General features: G+C 51.2%; 1 protein-coding gene across 3 annotated transcripts in view; it reads right to left on the bottom strand.

The window, feature by feature from the left end:
- Positions 1-21,669, bottom strand: part of PBX1 (PBX homeobox 1) — a 134,689-nt gene that overhangs the window by 26,965 nt on the left and 86,055 nt on the right. For all 3 annotated transcript variants that reach the window (XM_009559853.2, XM_054072778.1, XM_054072777.1), the window contains exon 3: positions 2,000-2,244. In XM_009559853.2, coding sequence (XP_009558148.1) covers positions 2,000-2,244 — 245 coding nt within the window. The remainder of the gene's footprint in view (positions 1-1,999; positions 2,245-21,669) is intronic.

Here is a 21,669-nt window from a genome sequence, read left to right as displayed (position 1 = left end):
AATTGCCCATCACCAGCTTCAGCTGACAGCTCCCACCTCCCAGGGTGAGCACCGGCTATGAGAGCTCTCAGCCGGGCGCCTCTTTGCTCCCAGACACCCGAGCAATTTCAGCTCGTCTCCTCTTGGCGTGAAATAAAGAGCATTAAAGACAAAATTGCTGGTGAGCGTTGTGCTGTCACAGCAGCAGCCACACGCCGCGAGAAGCCAGACGCTGAGCTCCCCTAGCCACCAACAATGGGACTGGAGAGAAGCGCATGAAGATACCCTGAACCCTGGTGTTGCAGGACTCCAGGTGATGATAGCGGAGTGGAGTAGCACAGCTATTTGCAAAGCAATTTGAGGGCAAAACCAGCTGATAAGGAAAGATGTGGCCCATCTCACCAGAAGGGGCTGCAGTAAAGGCTTCTCTCACCTGAGTGTCCCTTTGGGGACCACAAATGATGCAGAAACAAAATCAGAAAAGCAAACAAACAACATTTCCACCCAAAGCGGGGGACGGAGCTGAAGGTCCTTCTCTGAAGCCTGTCTCCGGCTGTGCCCTCAGAGAAAGGTCATTGCTGGCTCTGCCCTTCGTGGGTCTCTCCTTGGGCTTGGGCGGCAGAGGACATGGGGTCTCTCTGCCTCTTCAGCCTCAGGGCTGAAGAATGAGCCCTGACATGCTCTCCACTTGCACCCACGTGAGAGGGCCGAGGCTCCCTCATGTCACACTATCCTGTCTCCGTGCCTCAAGGGAGTGAAGCAAGGGCTGAGGACAGCCACCAAAGGTCAGCCCTTCAAACTGCTCCTCAGGCCCAGCCACCCCCTCCTCCTCCAACACTGCCAAAATGCCTTTCATGGTGTGACCACGCTCAACTTCTCTAAACACCAGAACCCTGCCTGGTCACCCTGACTCCAGCTCCAGCGCAGGGGCACCCACCTAAGGCAGCTCCACACCACCGTGACGATGCTGACCAGCAGCCTCAGCTTGGCCAGCGTGGCACTTGAAAAGGCAAGCCATCCCCCAGCCCCACCACACATCCAGTCATCCGGGTAAAATGGGGGTTGGGCTGGCTCACACAGCCCCTTAGCACCGGCAGACGGCATTAAACCAGAGATCTGACCCCCTGCCTGGCCCCTGGCCGCAGAGCCCGTCCTGCACCCAAAAAGGAGGGATGCTTGCTGGCTCGCACTCTACAAACCGCAACCTCAGGGTAAAAACCACATTTATCACAAGGGCAAGCTGCGCGGCGGCAAAGTGAGGTCTGCAAAACATCTGGAACCGTTTGAAAGAAACCGGTTTTGAGAGCTGGCCTGCAAAGCTTTCCATGCAATTGTCAGCATTACCAAGAGCTACATTCATAGCCCAAATAGTTTTTCTTTTTTTTTTTTCTGTAAGCATCATTTTCCACAAGAAAAAAAGATTTTTTTTTTTCTGGAAAAAGAACTTTTCAAGCAGAAAAAATATTCAAGGAAGACTGTGATTCCAGCCTTGCTTGGAAAACTGCATGCACTGAGGTCAGCACCTCAGGGAGGACTCCCTCACCACAGGGCCAATTTTTGGCAAGATGTTAGGGGAGGAGTGAAAAGCAAACATCAAAGGGGCAACCCACGCTGAGTCTATTCTCCCGCCACAGCCTAGCACAAAACCTCAACCCTCCCAACCCTAAAAATGCACATTTTCACTTCAGCACCAAGTAACAGTTTGCATTAGCCCGTACACTCCTAACAATAGATGTCAGTAGCGATCCAGGCTGCGCACACCCAGACTGGAGCAGCCGGCACTGGACGGTAGCTCTTCCCAGTCAATCCGGATCCAGCATACAGCACTGGATGGTAGCTCTTCCCAACCGATCTGGATCCAGCATACGGCACCAGACAGTAGCTCTTCCCAGCCAATCCAGATCTGGCACTCGGCACAGGATGGTAGTTTTTCCCAGCTCATCTGGATCGGGCTCCTGCTCCCACCATCCCATCATTACCCCCGGGCAGCCCTGCCCTCCGCCACGAAGGAGCCTGTTACCTGCTCATACTTCTCCAGCTCTGTGTGGTAGATCTGCCGGATCTGGGAGAGTTTGGCTCTGTAGTCAGAGTGTTCCACTGAATTGTCGGAGCCGGCTCCTCCTGATGCAGCAGCGGCGGCAGCAGCAGCAGCCGAGCCACCTCCTTTTTCTGGGCCTGCTACCCCCTCGGCCAGGAGCATGTTGTCTAACCGCATCAGCTGGGGGTCCGTGGGCTCCTCTTCCTGCGCTCCCCGGATGCTCAGCACTGGAGGAGACAAAAAGGAGACAGGGAAGCCTGAGTTACGCCCGGGGTTTAACTCAGGGGAGGGAATCCTCATCCCAAGTTGGACAGGTGGGACTAAGTCCCCATCAGCGGAGCTTTTCTCCCCTTCCCAAGGGTAGCCCAATAAGCAGTCTGCATCCCAGCATTCTGAGTGCAAGTGCTGCTCCTGGGTCTTCCAGCCTAGCAGCGACGGGGAACTCCAGCTCCCTGCTCCTCTCTCTGCCTCTTCCCCTCCTTCCTGCAGGGAAGAAGTAGGGCAGAACTGGGAGAGAGCTCACCGCAGAGGTAACCCAGAAAACCACACTTTGTATTCAAATATGCAGGGGAACTGCTAGCAGCACCAACCAAAAACCTAACATATTTATCCATTCTTACTGCCAGAAGTGATCGGGACCATATCCCAGTTGGAGCATGGGATGGGAGGTCAGGAGTATCTAGCCCAGACCTCAGCTCTCCTGGGGGTCCTTCTCCTGGCACCTAACACATCAATTATATCTGATCCTGCACTGGCTGCATCAGCTGTCAGACCCAGTCAGCAGTGGAAGAAATACAAAGTCCAGGGCTGACCTGTGCCTCAGTTTCCCCATCTTTAAATACAGACACAGAGGGCTTACAGAGCCGTGCTTTTAGCCAGCCAGTGGAAAAACAAGCAAAAAAATGTATGAAATGGATTTTACTCTTTGTGAAACATCTCTTTTTTTTTTTTTTTGAGAATCCAGTTGTTTCAATGAAATCTAAACCATGGTAAGAAAAACAGTGACAATAAATCAATCCTCTTGGCGTGACTTGCCAAGGAGAGAATTTTCCTCCCTTTTTTGTACTCTCTGCCTCAATTACTGCTTCAAGTCAAAGTCCTTCTGCGAGGGCTTTCCTGGAAAAAAAGCACAAGAGCCTCCTGACTGCTCTGGGCTGGCTTGGCAAAGGGACGCATCCTATGTCTGAAGGATGGAGGTGCCTTATGAGTCCCCCATATGCACCCACATGGTCTGTGTTTGAACACAGCAATGTAATCCTATATTTCCCCACCCACACAAGATGTATAAATAAAATAGATCCTTGATGAGTGAACAAAAAACGGATTTCCTAAGAGGAATGAATTGTATTTCCTCATCCCGTCTGGCATAGGAGCTCAAAGCACTTTGTGAACACACACACCCCCTCCAAACACACGCTCGGGCACATCCAGGACTGGGTAATGTCGTGTGGGTTTTAGCAAAGCTTATACCCAAGATGAATCTGACCTCCCCGAAAAAAAAATAAGCGCCTTTCCCCATGATTTAAAAGAAGTCTAAAATCAGTTAAAATAAAAAGTAAAACCAGAGCAGCTAAAAAGTACCGAGCATGTTCCTCCTTACTCTGAAATTAACCTAGAGAAGGATACAGCCGTTATCAGTATAAAACTGAAGTAAAATACCCTGTGGAGAGGTTAGGCTATCACTAAAAGCAGCTTTTTTTTAAGCCTCAAACTCTTCCAAAATCCTTATTTTCAGGACTCTAACATTTATTGGCATTTTTGTGATTAAAACATTTGCTGCCAGCAAAGGTGGGAAGGTCAGGTGGAAAGAAAAGAAAGAAAGAAGCCCATCAGTAGTGAATTTGCCAATAAGATGAGCTAATAATAAATAATTCTACACCAGAGAGGATCGTTTCTGTACAGAGGGATGGGGGCACGGTGCCAAATTTGGAGGTGGGTGCTAGTTGCCAAGCCCTGAGCAGACAGGTCCAGCATCTCCCTCCACTGTTAGAGGGTTTGACAAGAAAATGGCTTGGGGTCTGCAGTCCATAAACTGAAACAAGAGGGAAATGGAGCCAAAATCCTTATAAAGAGAAAAGGCGACAGGCTGCAGGGGAGAGAGAAACTGGCTATGAAAAAAAAAAAAAAGAGAGAATAAATTCCTATTCTTACAGGGGAGAAAAAAAATCACTAAATTAAAGCACATCAAAAGCCCAAATACAGATGGGAAGCAACACAGGTGAAAAAAAATCATTAAAAAAACCCCAAATAAACAAATCAAAAGCAGAGTTGCCAAAGCAGACGCATCTGGATTTCAAAGGGAAATATTTTTAGATTAAAAATCTCCAGAATCATTGACCTGACAGGTAGGCACGAGTGATTAATTAGTTTATGTTTAGAGAGCTGCTTCCCGACGAAAAGCACTGGGTAACCCTGAGCTTTATTACCATGCAATACGCACAGACCAGCACCCGCTGAGTGGCACATCCCGAGCATCCCATGGACCCCTGTCCTGCAGCAGAAATCCGGACTCCGGAGGGATCACATGGAGATGGCTGCCTGCTCGGAATAACGCGAGGGAGGAAATAAATGGACAGGGCAACATGTCAAAGCAGAACTGATGCTGCATATTTAGCCCGGGAAGGCTGCGCTCAGTTGAGGAGAGGACAAAATGATTATTTAAAGGCTCCTTTTTTATCCTCCCAGCACAGTCCCCAGCTCCAGCGCACCTCCTGCCAGGATGCCAGGGATGCAGGGCTCCCCAACAGTCCAAAATGCCCCCCGGGAGGTAGGGACTGGGAGTTTGTGGTGAGCGGCACAGCAGCACCCAACTCATGGTGCCTGGGAGCCGATGGCCACAGGGCTCTACCAAATTAAAACAAAATAAATGAAGCGGGATGATCCTCGTAGTCCAGCAGAAGCCGGAGTTGAGGGGCTGCGGATATGCTCTGGCTGATGCCCCAGTGACCCCAGGACCCACCATTTGCTGCTCCTGATGAAAAAGAGGGGAAAAAAAAGAATAAAAGGGAAGCACAAAAAGAAAGATAGCGCCTGGCAGCCAGAGGGAGGAAAATTCATGCAAGACTTTCTGTCCTTGGCTGCTTTCCTGCTGGCTCGGCAGCGCCCGGGGCCGCAGCGAACACCGCTAGAGGTCCCTCGCTCCTCAAAATGCATTTTTATATAAATATCCATATGCGCACATGTGGATATACATGGATGTATTTGAAAAGCAAAGCCGAGCCACGCGCCTTGTCGCCGCTGCGAATCGCTCCTCGGGTGACTGTAGAGGAGATGGGAGAAGCGTGGTTGCCCCACGGCTTGTGGTCATGGCAGGGTCACTGTCACCACAGCAGCAGCTGGGGACTGCCAAGCCACCAGCCTGCGGTCCAGTCAGAGAGACCACCAGGGTCACAGAGACCCATTCCAGCAGCTGGGAAATGGCTCCCAGCTCACATGCTCGCTCCTTTTTCCTCCTGAGCAAGGTATCGCAGGCACAGTCCACAGAGGACATTGTCCAAGTCCTGGGCTGGCTTGGTGGCCTCGGAGAATGAAGCAAGGAGAGAAAGCTGAAAATAGCTCCCTGATCCTTGCCTGCCCTGCGATTCACGGACATGGGATGGAAACTACACCGAGTCACCAGAGCTTTCACATGCTCCAAGATGTTTTGCACAAACCCGGGCAGCTCCGAGGAGCACCTGCAGAGCAGCCAGTCCCACACTCAGATGAGATGAATACCCAGCTTCCCACACCACGGCACTCGTGTGCCTGGTGTCCCCATGCATGGGCAGAGCCAGGGCTGGGGCACGGGCAGGAGAAAAGCCCTTGCCAGACATGTTAGCTGGCACGTGCCCTCAAAATGGACCGCACTCTGGAGATGGTTGGGGCTGTGAAGACATCTAAGAAATCTACAATGGTGGGTACAAGGCTTATCCTGGCCCTCCATGCCACCATCCCCTATCTTATGTACTCCATTTTCCTGGGAATGTTTTCTCAAAGGGACCTGGAGAGTCAGCTCAGCACAGGAGCTGAGATCACAGCCACTTCTCCAAGGCCACTCAAAATGCCTCAGCTCAGCCGCCCTGCTCTCCATCCCCTCCAAACCCGCCAGATCAGAGGTATGCAGGCAACACAAGGCAGAACAACATCACGAAGCCAATCAAACATGACTGGGGTGATGGCAGCAGCTTAGCAGGAGACTGTGGCTCAGCAGAGACAGCAGAAAACGATGCTCAAACCTCCAAACTCTTACCTGTCTTCTAGGAAGGACAATTTATCCTACTGCAGTCAATGTCCTCAAGCTAAAGAGATGAGGGAAGCAGGGGCCTCTCCCAGCCAGACTCTTAGCACGTGACGTATCTGCTCACGAGGGCATGAAGCCTGCAGTGGTACAGCATTCCCCACCATCTCTCATCCTTGTGTTTGCTGCATGTGTGTGCACTCATCCCCACTTAGGGGTCAGCCAGGTCTTCTGGGGTGGGAGCTGAAGACCAAGCTGAAGACACTGGAGGAAGCTACAGTAAGGTGGAGCAGTGGGAACAGCCTCTCCAGGGATGCAATTGGGATATCTTGGAGGAAGACACAGTGAACCACATGAAGCAAACACAGTGAACCACATGAAGCATGGCCACTCAGGAGGGCTTTGCTGTAGGGGACCAGCATTCCTCAACTCTCCATCAACTTTACTGTCAATGCATAGATTTGCTGTGACCGGATGGTTAAGATCCCCTTCAACTACATGAGCTGGTAGTTCCTCCACAGCTCTGTTGACACCACCAGCCAAGGGCTGGTCCCAGTGGCTGGACATCTAAAGAAACCCACCCTAAAAAGAAACCTACTGCATGGTTTTAATGGGTATGGAAGGAGCACGTGCACTCCTGTCCATGCCAGGATGCTTCTGGATAGGTTTTCCCATGATTGTCTCTGCCTATTCCCAACTCGCAGAACTGCCTTTCCAGGGGGACATTTTAAAGGAGAAGGAGATTTCAAGTAAATGATTGCAAGTTATCGAAAATAATGTGCTACTTAGCATCAGAGACAAGCATCCTGGCAGGCAGAAATGGGAAGCAGTGCCGGAGCAGATGGGAGTAATTAGGTTGTGATTTTCCGAAGGGTTTTCTTTCCTGTCTCCACTGTGCCTGAGATGAACCAGGGAGGGGGGAACAACCCACCCATCAACAGACTTTCAAGAGATGTGGACGATTCCTCTGCCATGGCCACCAGGCTGTGAGCCGTCCTTTGATGTGACTTTCCCATGAAAAAACCTGAGATGCCCGGCATGGAGATGCCTCCTTCCCCACCAAGGCACTCATCTGCCACCAAAGCATGGACGCCTCACCCATGCATAACATGAACAAGTTCTTGCCCAAATCCTTTCTTGGATTGGTGGGTGCCCATGTGGTGTGGTACGGGCAACAGAAGAGGGCAGCTCCTCCTCGGGAACCTCAAAACTCCTGCATGGACCCATGCAGCGCACAGCTGGGCTTTAAAGCGCACATTGAAAATCAGCCCCCTTCCAACCACTTGCAATTTAAGCACCCTCACCTGGGCTCATGGAGACCCAGCGTCAGGAGGCACATGAGCTCACAGCTTTCTTTAAATGTATGGGTTTACACCTCCAAGTCTAAAACAAGAGCCAGCAAGCAGGGGGACAGCCGCGATGCCAGCAAGTGGCCCTGCTAGCAAACCCAGGAACTTTCACCTTATTTTAAGCCCATCTCACTACTCCCTGGAGCCCAAGTCTACATTTGTTAACACTGAAGACCAACAGCACTGAACCTGGTACAAAAATATCTCCATCTGCCTCATATTTGAGGACAGTTACACATCTGGTGGCTTGTGGCTAGCTGGCTGTATCCCCATACTCATACCTGTAGTTACCAACAAGTCAGGAGTATTGGGGCTTGTTTCCTTGGCTGATCCATGATGGCACGGGCTTGAGCTGCTCTTCCCAAACTTCCTTCGGGTAGAAAAGCCACCAGCCCTCATGCACCAACCTGAATTCCTGTTTTTTTTTTTCCTACACAAAAGGAAGCCTACTTTCTTCTGCAACAGCAAGCCTCAGAGACAATGGAAAAATCCAGTGTCTTGGACCTCTTTAAACACAAAGTCACCTTCAGACCCTGTGCTCAGATGGAATAAATAAACTCAAGGAGCTTTGTGAGAGATACTAAAGCACCTTTGGCTGGGTCTTCATGTTGTCTGTGTCCATCTTAAATGGGTATCAACTATCTCTGCCACCAAGGTGGAACACTCTAACGTTAAGTAATCACAGGGAGTTTTAAACCTCAGTTGGATATTTTCACCATATTTACATAAGAACACTGAGAAAATCAACATCAAAACACAAATACCTATTTCCAAGATAAACAGGAGCTGGAATTTCCAAATACACTCACACCCTTCCAGGATGTGAGAATTAAGAGAAGTTGGGACTTTTTTCTCTTACAATTGACATGAAAGTTCCCCATCTTACTCCAACCTTTCCAAAACTTACAACTAGATGAACAGATTTTGCTCAGTTTTTCCAAAACAGGCTGCCGCGAGATGAGGCACGGAAAATTTCAGCTGGCAAGATGGCTTTTCATGCATTTCTTTATTTATTTCTCAGAAAAAGGAGGAACGCTGTGAAACCAATGGGCTGTTTCTGTCACAAATTTTCACAGTATAAAGCCATAAAACAAACCAAAATCCCGGAGAGAAAGGCTTGTACCCATGAGCAATGCAAATCCATCTCGGACACTTGCAAAACCACCTCCTCTCCCAACACAAGAGGGTCCATCACGGCTGTTTGCAAACAAAGTACTCAAACAACTTTGTGAGGGATGCTTTGAAAGGCAGAGAAGTGTTCCTTCAGTCTGTAAATTACAGAAAACTGTGGTAAGATATGCAGTCCTACAGAGACATGAGCAAGTCAAATAATTTCAGAGTACTGGTCTGTCTAGCCTGAGGACAACTGCAGCTGTGGCCAACAACCCTACTGGAGACCCAACCAAGGCCATGACCAACTGCAGGAGCATCAGATGCTCAGGGCAGTGGCACTTCCCCCAGCACCCTCCTGCCCACTGCAAGTTTTGGGAACTTGCATCACAAACCAATTCACATCAATCGAAAGTGTTTCCTAAATCAAAACCAAAATCTTCCACTCCTCTTTCATGTTCGCGTTTTCCCCTCTTCCTCTTTTTCTAAGTCAAAATTTGGGTCAATTTTAAAACAACCAAACTGCTTTAAAAACAGTAACTTCACATCTTTCTGGGGTGAGTTTGAATTATTTGCTGAATTCAACTCAAATTTAAGAAAAAAGTCTGAATACTCTCAAGTTGTAATTTGGAAGGGAATTTATCACATGCCAAAAAGTTTCTCAGCTCCCAGTAGCAGCTCTCCATCACTTCAGGAGACGCAGCTTGCATGTGCCACAGAAGCTTCAGAACAGACACACTTATTTCATAGTACTGGCAAAGAGTCTGCACCAGTTTTCTCCTAACCCTTGCCCAAATACCATAGCGAGCCATAGCAAGCAAAGATATGGCAGCAAAATGCTCCGAAGGTCTGGAAAATTATCACTAAGACATTTGGGATAAAGAAATCCCCTCCCAAAATGGAAAATTATCTAAAATAGCTCTTTTCCCAAAAATAAGGCACAAAGTTGGGTTAAATACTGGGAACCAGATTCCCTAAGAAATGTTGACTCCCTGGGAAGTTGAATGAACACAGATGAGCTCATCTTTCCAATCCTTCCCCATTTCTTCTTCCTACCGACAAGTTTAGCTCATGGCTCATAACAAAGCCAGGTACAGAAACTTTTGACCCCATCCCCGTATGTCCTGTTTGCTCTGTTGTGGTCGAAAGAAGCACTGTGGATCAAATTCAAGTATTTTCTATTTATCTGTTTACAGCTCTGACTCCACGAGCCTACCCATGGATGCTTCACTGCAAGCTGGTGGTCAACTCCCACTGGCTTTCGCAGCAAAACTCCCAGTGGGAATTTTCACATCTGAAATTTGGGGGCAGGTCACACTCAAGCCACAGCAGATTGAACCTCTTGCACCATGAGCAGATCGCTTAACACTGGCAGTTTAGAAGCAGAAAGTAGGCTGGAAGGCCTTGCAAATGTTAAAAACAAACCAACTCAAGCTAACCCAAGCCGGTGGGCAAACCACCTCCTTCTCTCCTACTTACAGCAGCTTCAAGCCCATCTCTACCATGTCCTACCAAGCAGCCAACCCTCACAACTGCACCTAATTAAGCAAATCAACTTCACTTCTCCTTAATAACACTCTGCCAACAATCCATCACCTCGGAGCCAAACTCTGGGTGTGGAGGGGTCAGCCTTGCCTTACTGGCACTCACAGAATCATAGAATAGTTTGGGTTGGAAAGGATCTTAAAGATCATTCAGTTCCATCCCCGCTGCCATGGGCAAGGACACTTCCCACTGGATCAGGCTGCCCAAGGCCCCATCCAACCTGGCCTTGAACACCTCCAGGGATGGGGCAGCCACAGCTTCCCCAGGCAACCTGTTCCACAGCCTCAACACTCTCATAGCGAGAAATTCTTCCCTATGTCTAGCCTAAATCCGCCCCTCTCCAGTTTATATCCATTCTCCCTTGTATAAACTCGTATAAACACCCCTTCAAAGAGCATGGATAAATTTTGGCCACACAGAGGTTTCTTCCCCATTCCACTGAGTACCCCACACATCCCCAGAGCAGGCTCATGGTCTGGCCATGAAGCAGGCTGATGCCTAAGAGCGATGCTGGAGCAATCCTGCCACCAGCTTATCTCCCGCAGCAGTTTTCCCCTTCCTAAGCAGGGTAGGATTAGCTGGCTCCAGTTACAGCTGTGAAGCGTAATCAATCCCTTATCTGCATAGGCAAACCCAACATGTCTCAAATTCTCCTGCTGCACGGACCACACTGCAAGGAAGAGATTGTCCGCGGTCACCCAGCCTCCTCCATCTCACTCTCCTCCATCTCAGCCCAGCCCACAGGGATGGATCCAGGACCAATTTCCAGCTGCCTGGAGCAGCAGCCACGGGATATAAAGGAAAAGGATGAGTTTGAGCTGGGCCAGATTTGAGCAGAAGATGTAACCCAGCTAATTGACCAGGGCAGGCCCGGCTCGGCAGAGCGGCAGCATCTGCCACCCAGAAAAGCCGGTGGCTGGGGTGGCAAATTGGCGTTACAGGCAGCAGAGGGGAGGAGGACAACACAAACTCGCACACGTGTCCCCTTCCCACACTTCTTGGAGCATGTTTGTGATTTTTTTCCAACCCTAGGGCATGATACGGGGCAAAAGAATCAGATTTTGCTATTGTGATGAGAAGAACAGGCAGTTAAACACAGGGCTTGTCCCTGCTGCGCTGGGTCCTCACCTTCTCCTGCGGCCTTTGGGTGATGTAGCAGCACCGAGAGAGCAAACTGCCACTGAGGGACAGAGCAAGGCCCCAACCCCAAGGGGTGGCTCGGACCTGGCGTTGGGCACACCTGCAGACACATCCCAGCTCCCTAAGCCCCGCAGGAACAAATCAGCAAACAAAAGCTGGGATTGCTCCCAGCACAGGTCCAGCCGCAGCCCGCCCCCCAACGCCAGGCTGGGATGAGCCTCCTGCTCCCGCGAGGCGCTTTGCATATGAATTCTCCTCGCTGAAAAGAAAAGGGTCCTTTGAATGAGCTGAATCTGCTAATGAGAAGACGGGGCCTCCAGAGCCCCTCTGAGGACGAAGGTCCCATTTCGACCGCCCCAGGCCAAGCCCTGAAACCCGAGAACAAACAAAGCGAGGTTTTCCCGCTGAAGGAAGCTGCCTTTCCAGGCTGCTCTCCTCGGGAAAGGTCACCTCCCCTGGACACCTGCGACCGGCTGCTCCATGCCCAAAGCAGCAGGGGCAGGAAAGTCACAGGTGAAAAGCCAGGCGAGAGCCCGGAGCTGAAAAGCTGCATTTCAGATTCCCTTCAAAAACGATGACCCGTGAGGGTCCATCCAAGGAAAGCTGGCTCGGAGCTCCTGAGATGGCAACGTCTTACTCAATACTTGGCTTTGCTAAATACTGTGAAGGTACCTGCTGCCCATCACCCGGCCAGCGGCGCTGCCGCTCTGTTGCCAAGTCCACAGCCTTGCCACGGGCTAGGTTTGGATTTCGATTTTCCAAAGCTCCACATCTCCGAGCCAAGCAATCGCAGTAAATACACCAGCGTTCCCCCCTTCTTGAGCAGGCCCATGACAGAGCCTATCAAAAGCTGAGGAGAGACACCCAACATCCTTCCACTGCAGAGTGCCCCAAGGCCGTGTCCTCTCCATCCACTGCCAAGGGACCTCCCTGCCTCCTGCACAGTCTCTGCCCAGAACCACGTTCCCATTTCCAGCAGTTACCTTCTGATGCAACCAAAGGCCTGAGCACAGCCCTTGTCCCTCTCCTGTTTACTTGAAGGCAGCCTTGCTCCTCGGTGCTTGGTGGCCGCAGAATCGGTATATCCTTTTTTTTTGGTGCAAGCAGACAAAAGGGAAGCAGAACAGATGTAGGAAGCAACCACTAAGCAAGGACCTTCTACCCACAATGAAACCTCACAGCTGGGTTTTGCAGTAGGGAACCAACTGTCCTGGCAAAGGGGAGATTGCTGAGTACGAGAGGATCATAAGTGTCTACCTTAGTGATTGTCTTCTTTGAGGTCAGTCGCAGTCAAGGGTCTCTGCCTTGTGGAGGCTGGACACTGCTCTCTCTTCCCTGAGAGATGGGGTCTCCCATTCCAGATGCATTAGAAACCATCTCACTCCATGTCCACCTCACCCCTGGCCATGACACCAGACAACTCAAAGCCCTCTCCATGAAAAATCTGAAATTTATATGCCAATGAGGATATGTCAAGTGCAAAGCACAAGAAGCGACCATAACCAAAGGTATCGAAGATCCCACCTTGACTCATGTAGTGTAGCCACCATTTAAATGCAACACAATAGCCCCTAGACAACTGCAGGCACCTGCTTTCGGTGGTGGCCTGTACTGGGACAGTATTGGGCCACTTCGTAGTGTTACAGATGTCATCTAGATGGCAGAACAAAAGCCCTCTTCCCCGGAGCTCGTATGCATGTCACTCCTGTGTGCTTTTGAAGCTCTTCATGACTGAACGTTCCTCTTAACTCCTCACAAGTCTCTCTTACACAGAAGGTCTTTCTCTCTATGTTATACATAGATCACACCAAAGCCTACGTGAAAGCTCCTCTTCCATTTGTTTGGTTTCCAAGCTTGTCCCACTAACAGCACCACAGAGAGGTCAAGTTTCCCAGGCTTAGATGGTCCACCAAACTCTCATGGCTAAGGCATGCTATCTCAAACCCAACCTTGCTGGGATTCAATCATCTCCAGCAAATAAATGAGCACATTTTTTGCACAATGCTCAGCACCTCGCATCGCACTGAGCCCGGCGTCAACCTGGTCCTCGAGTGTGCCAGACAAAGCCTGACTCTTTGAAAGGCAACAGCCGGTCGGCAGTATTTTAAGGCCAAAAACCATCTCTGAATGTTCAATTCCTTCTTTAAATAGAGGCCCCTTCTGTAAACGATCTGTTTGGACAGGAGGGAGAGTGCTGCAAGAGTCCAAGTGCTTGTGAAATAGGATCGGCTGCCTTCGCTCCCGCTCCATTCAAAACATGTGCGGGGAAGAAAGAAACCCAAAACTGGCAAGGCAAGAGGGGAGGAGAGAGACCCTACACCTCCGCACTGCTGGAAGGGTGCAAGACACCAGAGAAAATGGGGAAAAATAATTTAAAAAGATCAATTAGTGGCATTTCTGTTTCAAGGTGCCTTGCGTGTGTTTGATTATATTCCACGCAAGAGGTTGTTGATGCAGCTATTTGTGCCGCAGGGCGGTGGTGTAACGGGATCCAGCTCTGCCTTCTACCTCGGACAACCCCGCTCAGGGCTTTCCCACCCTCCTGTGCCCATGGGCAGAGGGGGGCTGACACCCAGCCCTGGGGCACGCTGGCCAGACAGACGGACACACAGCTCCCCCCTGCTCCTGCGAGAGGCCCCTGCCATAAACAGAGAGGAGATTAAAAAGGGAGCAAAAAAAGAAATCTTTGCCCGACTCTGGCTGCACCCCAGATCAAAGATCATCTCCAGTGAGGCCATCTGGTCCTTGTAAATGTAAAACCAAATTGAAAGCCTTGCCCTCACCTCTTCCGACTCCCTCGGCAATATTGCTTTTGCCGGCTGGGAACAGGGAAGGAGCTTGCAAAAGGCATCTGTATGTAATAGAGAGCCCCACGCAGCTGGGCTATAGGCTCGCGACCCCCCTTTTTGTTAATCACGAAGCAGAGGTAAATGTTTTCTTTGGATCTCCAGGGGCCTTGTTATACACAGGGGCTTGGGGAAGAGCCCACGACAGAACCCTGGGATGGAGGAGGGCTGCTCTGCATCCTCATCGCTTCTCCTCAGGTGAAGACCATCTTGTCCTCCCTGTCTCAGTTTAGGAGGGGATACAGTGTGAGGGGAAGATGTCCCCAGCATTGCAGCAGTGCCCCCACCATCACAAAAGCTATGCAGCACCCTCCTTCCCTGCTCAAGCAGGTTTCTCCTACCACTGCTCCCTGCCTGGGACATAAAAGGGGATGCAGAGACAGCACATAAACAGAGAGAAAGAGAAGGATTGAACCGAGCCCTTCCAAAAAGTGGATACAACGCATCTGAGCCAAGAATGACTTGTGAAAACCCCCACCATTGCCAACCCAAATACTCCAGGCTCGACTTGAAAGGCAAATAGCCTCCACTATCGGGAGGAGAAAGCTACACGGGAGACGTCGCAGGCAAAGAGGAGGCAGCTTGAGGAATTCCTACCCATCAAGCTTTATTGTGTTATTCCAACTAAGCAGAGACAAAAAGACAAATCTCAGCTCCCTACTTTCATTTATAATTGAACCCAGTCCAGAAGGATGGAGCAAGTACCATCTGTAATGCAGAGTGCATTAGCAGCCGGCAGAATGAAATATTCAAATTACTGTAGGCTACCTCGCATTTTAATGACAGGGTTACAAAAACCTGACTTGTAAGTGGAGATTGGACTGGAAGAACAGAAAGTTTGTTTTTCCAGTGCATGAATTAACCTAACAAAACGTTACTTTCAGGGAAAAAAAAAAGCATTTGCATGGGTAATTCTGCAACACATCCCACCAGGCTCACAAGGAAAGAAAATAATATTTAAATTCCATTTAGCAATCTTAATTGATCTATTGTCCGGAGAGATGAAAAATCTCTGGGGAAAAAGGGCAAGGCTTTGTTCACTTGGCTGAAGATCCTAAATAAACAGATGTAGGTGTGCATGAACCTTACCGACACGCACAGGTCCCGTATGGAAGGATGTGTGGCAGCACACATGTGCATCCATGGGGTGTGTCGGTGCAATGCTTGCACGAGCTGTAGCCTTTCGATGCCATGCGTAATTTGAATATGCAAATCCCCTCTTGATTTTCGTGCTTGTGCCTGCGCAGGGATCCATTCGTTTTGATATCGTTAATCAGGGCTGCCGAAAAGCCTGACACAGTAAGTGGCTGTAGCCCCTAGCAGTAGTCAAGATGGAGTGACAGGCTCCATTTAAGATGTCACAGCATATAATAAAGTGTAAAACTATACTTAAAATAAACGAGATAGAAACAATAAACTTGACTCTGTGTTTGAACTTTCTAGGAGAGCAGCAGAGAGATGCAAGCACACACGTGTACAAGTGGGGATGGGGCTGAGGTGGCTGGAGAGGACGGTCCCATGTACTTCCTGATGCTGCCCCATAGGTGGGAGCGAGGAGAGCTGACCTCTTGCAACCTCCGAAGAAGCCGAGAGGTCCTCAACAACCATATGATAACAACCCATCTGCATGCAGGACATCTCTGGAGCTTCTCTAGTTGGATGTGGAACAGGAGGAGGAGGAAGACAAAGAGCAAGAACTGGGATTAGCCAGAGGTCAAGGGGACAAACAAGCCATGATGGGCATCAAAATTCAGGCCAGGAGCCCACTGAAGGGGCTGAACTTTGCTTCCAGCACCTCAGCACAGAAGAAGGGATTCACTCATCACAGGTGCCACCTGTGGGCACCTGGATGGAGGTGGTGACAAACCTGCCCAAGCCACCCTTCCCTCCCAGGCACCTGGGGAGTCTCACTGGCTCCTGGCCACGTTCCCATGGTGTCCCTTTCTCTCCATCCCCAGGAGGTAGTGCTGGTATGGGATGGAGAGGCAGTGATGTCCTCAGCGTCTCCAGCCTGGGCTTAGCCCCCTTTTCTAGGACCAGAAGCCACGGCAGATGCTGGAGCTCTTCCCTGGCAGGATCAGGCCCATGCAGCCCCCCCCCCCCGCCCATGCTAACTAGTCCAAAAATTCCATTTTTCTCCCCAAGCCACCCTTTCGCACTCCAAAACCTCCAGCACGCCTGATGGCAGCTCTCCGTGCTGAGACAAACCAGTCGCTCTCCCTCCTGCTAAGCAGTTAAATTAGAGAGTATTCAATTAATAACAGCTGAATATTCTGTCACATTTAGGAAGATGTATGGTAAGACAAGCGAGTTGTGATGTCTGTGACAGAAATGATAAAAGTTCTCCCGACACAGCCTGGCAGATACTTGGCTGGAGGAACCGCTTGCTCTCACGGACTCCAACGTCAGCACAGACACCAGGCCCAGAGCCGCCTTCAAAGGAGAGACACTCCAAATTGTACGGAAAAACCTCTGCCAAAATCGTTTGCAGGCAGCTCCCTCCCGCCCTCCTTCTGGGATCCATGTGAGGCAGAGACAAGACCCTAGAGAAGACGTTGGCTAAGAGTGGTCCAACCTGGTGCCTGCCAGCCAACATGTGGCAAACATCACCCAGCAGAAGCTCAAACCCTCCCCCATGTCACCTAAGGGCCATTCCAGGACACTCTTCCCCTTCCAGTCGCCTCAGTTTACACATCTGCAAAAGGGACAACGAATGCATCCCAAGCTCCTTGCCACAGGGGCGACCACGACCATGGTCAAGCACCTGCAGCCTGTGAAGACATTCTTCATCTAATTTACAGATGCGGCATGGCCAGGAGACACAGGGCAACGCTGCTCTCGGGGCCGCCTTCACTTCTTCTGGGGGGTTGTTTTTCACTACTGTTGTTTGCGAACACAGTTTTGTTGCTAAGAAACTACCTTCATATTGCTTGGAGAGCAAAGACAAAGCAACCATCAAAATAACACGGTATTTTGACAGTAGCCAGATCGTAACCATAAATGATCCATTTTCCCCGCTCTCCTGTAGGCTCATTAATGTGGTCTAAATACCACACTCCCATGCACAACCCGCACCCTATACATACACATGCACGGCACGTACTGGCACTGGTGACACCTGCTGCATCCACAGGGGGCTCAATCATATCCGTTCATCTCCCAAACCATAGCTGAAGCCATCAGACCTGGGAAAAGGAGCGGAGGGTCCCAGGGAAGCTCTAGGGCTCCCTTCTAGGCGGGAAGATGGCACAAGGTCTTCAATCAAAAGAACGTAACAAACAGAAGGATGGAGAAGGTAAGACCTCCACCTACACCCATGGCAGCCAGCTCTGCACATCGGCCGTCTTTTGGGGAGAAATAGAATTATCTGTTAGCTTGGGATTTGTTCGGTGGGTTGGAGTTGTTTGTTGTGTTGTTGGTTTTTTTTAAGTCCCAGGTGAGAAAAACTGGTGGGGAAAATAAAACCCATTTGCTGCTCAGGGCTAAAAGTGCTCTGTGCCTCTCACTGCTTTCAAGATGGGAAGACCCAGCCATGCAGGGAAGATCAGAGCACCTGCTCACCATCACCTCGACACAGATACATCCCCGAGCCAAAATCCCAGGATCCTGAAAATCAGTCTGCCAATCATCCACCTTCTAGGGCAGGAGGGCATCTCCACCTCTCCTGCTAGAGCATCTTTGCCCCCTCTATGCTAGTCCCACTGCAACTGGGAGGGCCCAGATGGGTCTCAGGAAAGATATGAAAAGAAATGCATCTGCCTCTCCAAATACCCAGGAAAGGGGTAAAAGCACCTCCAGGGCAGCAGCAGCTGCAGGAAGATGCTTCTTTGGACCACCCAGGATGATGGATGAAGGTAAAAGGCTTAGTGGAAGTGGTGGTGCAGTGAGGTTGGCATTGCTCTACTTGCACCAAAAATCTGGAGAAAAGCGAATGTCCTGTTTTCAAATGCCCCTTGTGCCCAGAAGGGAGGGGAGAAATGACACCTGGGCTGTGCCCACTAACAGCTGGGAATGAAAACTGCTTTACTGGAAAGCCTCGGCGTTGTGGGGAGTGCCCTGAGAAGAGGCAGCATCCTGCAGTCATGTGCCAGTGAGACAAGTGAGGCAGTGGATAACAGCCGTTATCCAGGCAGGGATGGAGGTAACCACTGTACAAGCAGGGACACCTCAGCACTCCTGCTGCTGCCAAAGCTCCCCTGACCTGCCAACCTGTCGTGCCACAGCAACTGAAAGAGCCCTGCGCTTAGGCAAAGCCCTGGTACAAGAAAGAATGCTCATAGTCACAGCACAACCGTGGCAGCTCTCACCACCTCAGCAGGACAGCAAAAACAGACCTGCCATCCTTGACCATGGCAGGTCAAGGCTTTAAACTGCAGGGGGGAAGATTCAGACTAAACATCAGGAAGAAATTCTTCCCAATGAGGGTGGTGAGGCACTGGCCCAGGTTGCCCAGGGAAGCCGTGGCTGCCCCACCCCTGGAGGTGTTCAAGGACAGGTTGGATGAGGCTCTGAGCAGCCTGGTCCGGTGGGGGTGTCGCTGCTCATGGCAGGGGGGGTGTACTTACATGACCTTTAAGGTCTCTTCCAACCCAAACCATTCTATGACTCTATGAATCACTGGCTCAAGAGCCAACTGCAAGCATGGACTCACCGCTGGTGAGGGATTGCACCGGTCTGCTTCGCAGCCCTCGGTGTGCACTTGTGCAGACAGCAACGCCTCCAGGCAGGGACCAGTGGGGCTTGGGAGAGCAGCGCCCTGCCTTGGATGATTTTTAGGGCAAATAAGGAAATAAATGAAGCCATGGGAAGCAATCCTGCAGTAACTGGGTTGTTTCTGCTCCTGGGCCAGCTGGAGTGTGGCTCTGGCTGATCCCTTGCTCAAGCACGAGACTCCTCTGCACATACCCAGCACACCAGCCCAGAAGCGAAGGGCCTGTCTCCCGCAGAGCAGCAGTTTGCCACATGGGCTTTCCCTTCCACAGCCCTGCACTCCACCCTACAGCAGGAGAAAAAGGGAAGGGCGAGAAGAGCTCTGTCAAAAGGCACTAAACCTCAAACAACATTTCTCCGCAGCAAAACAAAGCCCTTGGAAATCTCCGCTTGGGTCCCCTGACCCACATGAAAGCAGCGTTTTTCTGGGCTAATTACACGGGCTGCTCTGAGCCTCCTGGCAGAACACACGCTGCAAAGGCAGACATCAAAGGGCTCCCAACTTTAAAGTAAATAGAGAGCAATGACAGCGTGGTCCACAGGAGACCTCTCTCCATCACTTGTGTTGGCCGCCTGGGTTGAACGTTGGGGGTTCATGAGATACCTGGACAAAGAAAGGCAGGGGAAGAGGGGGGCAGCTAGATTTTATTTGGATAGCACATTCCCAGAAGGCAGAGACAAGAAGGAGGGGTTTGGTCCTTTGCAGGACCAGCCATGGACGCAGCAAAGCTTTCTGAGGCCTCCACTCAAGGGAAGGACCACCTACGGAGGCTGCCTGCTAGCTGAGTGAGCAGGCCATGAGGCACTGGATGGAGCAGCCAATGTCAGGTTGTGGGAGAGAATGGGACAGGAGTCACCGCCATCTGCCAGGCAGTGGTGGCCACCATCACAGCTGGTCTGAGCACCAGCCTTGGGCACCATGTGCCTCTGTCTCCCCAAGCTGAATGCACCCATTGCACCTGGAGTTCCTGAGATGGGATTTTCCAAACGGGTCCTTCACCCTAAAGAGTAACCTTCTAGACAAAGACTTGGCCCTGCTTGGGCCGAGTCGCAGCCTGCACCCACAGCTCCTGACAGGCAAGAAACCCAAGCGCTGCTGCCGCCCATTATTTGGGTCAGAGACAAGACACCTCTGCCGTCCCCTCCAGGAAAGGGGCACCAGCCCCAAACCACCAGCACCTTATGGCCATCTGTCCCCACTCCTGGCTGCCCAGAAGCAGCAGCCTCTTCTGGCTTTCAGCAGGACGTGCCTGGGCATGATTTGTATCAGAGATGAGCAGGGAAGATGAAGCCATCCTGCCAGCTCCTCTGGCCCCCATCATTCACCCTCCCCTTTGGGCTTCACAGGGCCTTGCAGCATGGCCAGTACATGCTCCGCAGAGCAACCAGCCCTTGCTCGTCACTGACAAGCACAGAGAGACGCCTCCAAAACAGCAAGGCATGACCAGAAATCCTATGGGTCTTCCGGTTCTGGTCCTTCCATTGGCAAGTAGCCAGGAGTGCTGCCATGAGACATCTCTGCAGAGCCTTGGAAAAGGACAAGGGCAAAGAAATCCACTTGGGATTCCCCAATGTTCAGGAACATCAGCACGCACAAAACTGTCACCGGCGGGATGCCAACCACAGTCCTGAACCCCACTGTTCCCACTTCTCCTCCAGCCTTGGCTCCAGATGCGTGTGGCCAAGGAAGAGAACTGGACTGCACCTCGCTTCCTCCCGGGGGTAAGGAAGATGCAAGGAAGGATGAGGCTGGGATGGCCGAGCGTGGGATGCAAGGAGAAGGTGTCAATTAAAGCAATGAGGCCCTCTGCATCCCCACGCCTGACAGCCGGGCTGAGCGGAGCTGACAGCCGAGTGCCGGCTGGCTTCCCCGTCTCGCTCACCGGAGCGTGCTCCCCCGGCGCACCCCCAGCTCCAAATTGGCAAGGCTGGGGCACGCGGACACCAGCAGCGGGACGGTGTCCCTTTCCCTGCCCCCAGAGATGCTTCTAATAATGGGAATTATCATGATTTAAGGCTTAAGCAGGGCATGGCCAGCCTGGAGGCGGATGGCAGCAAAGCAGTCAGGGCCGGGTGGGATGGCAGAAAGAGATGTGGGATTGGGCTGAAATAACTAATGAGCACTGCAAGGTCTCAGCCCCTGTGCAGGATGGCATCAGCCAGGTGCTAGGACATGGGGAAGGTGGCAATTCAGCAGATACCGTCTGGCAACTTTCTCCCCAAAGGCCCCCCGGGGTGGCCAGGCCAGCCTGCATCTCTGCTCCCTCTTGCCTTCCCTCAGGAATCAGCCCCCGCTTCACCCCCTGCCTGCCCTCCCCGCAGGCTCAATCGGATTACTGCTGATACACATCTCCTCCTGGGCTCCAAAACACGCTCTTCCCAGCTGAAGGATTCACACGGACACGGAAAACTTGTCCTGATTGCGGCGTTAATGGCCGTGTGGCCCATGTCATCACCAAAATGGCCTTAGGGGGAGAGTTGATGGGTCTCTGAAGTCATCAGGACTACCCCACCTCATCTTGCTCCCCTTATTAAAACCATTTATCCTGGGAGCTAAATGAATATGTTTCATCTTCAAATGCTGAGACACAACAGCAAGCAGGCAGAGATCTAATAGAACAATACCCATCTAATCATGCCGATTTTTCTCTCCCCATCCTGCCTTCATATTACAGACGCAGCCACGAGACGAAGCCAGGGCCGCAGGCAATGGGTGACGATCCGGCACGGCCAGCT

This window comes from Cuculus canorus, chromosome 8 (assembly GCF_017976375.1).
Source record: "Cuculus canorus isolate bCucCan1 chromosome 8, bCucCan1.pri, whole genome shotgun sequence".
Classification (NCBI taxonomy): Eukaryota; Metazoa; Chordata; class Aves; order Cuculiformes; family Cuculidae; genus Cuculus; species Cuculus canorus.
The sequence above is the reverse complement of the archived record's forward strand: the minus strand, read 5'-3'. Positions and strand labels throughout refer to the sequence as shown.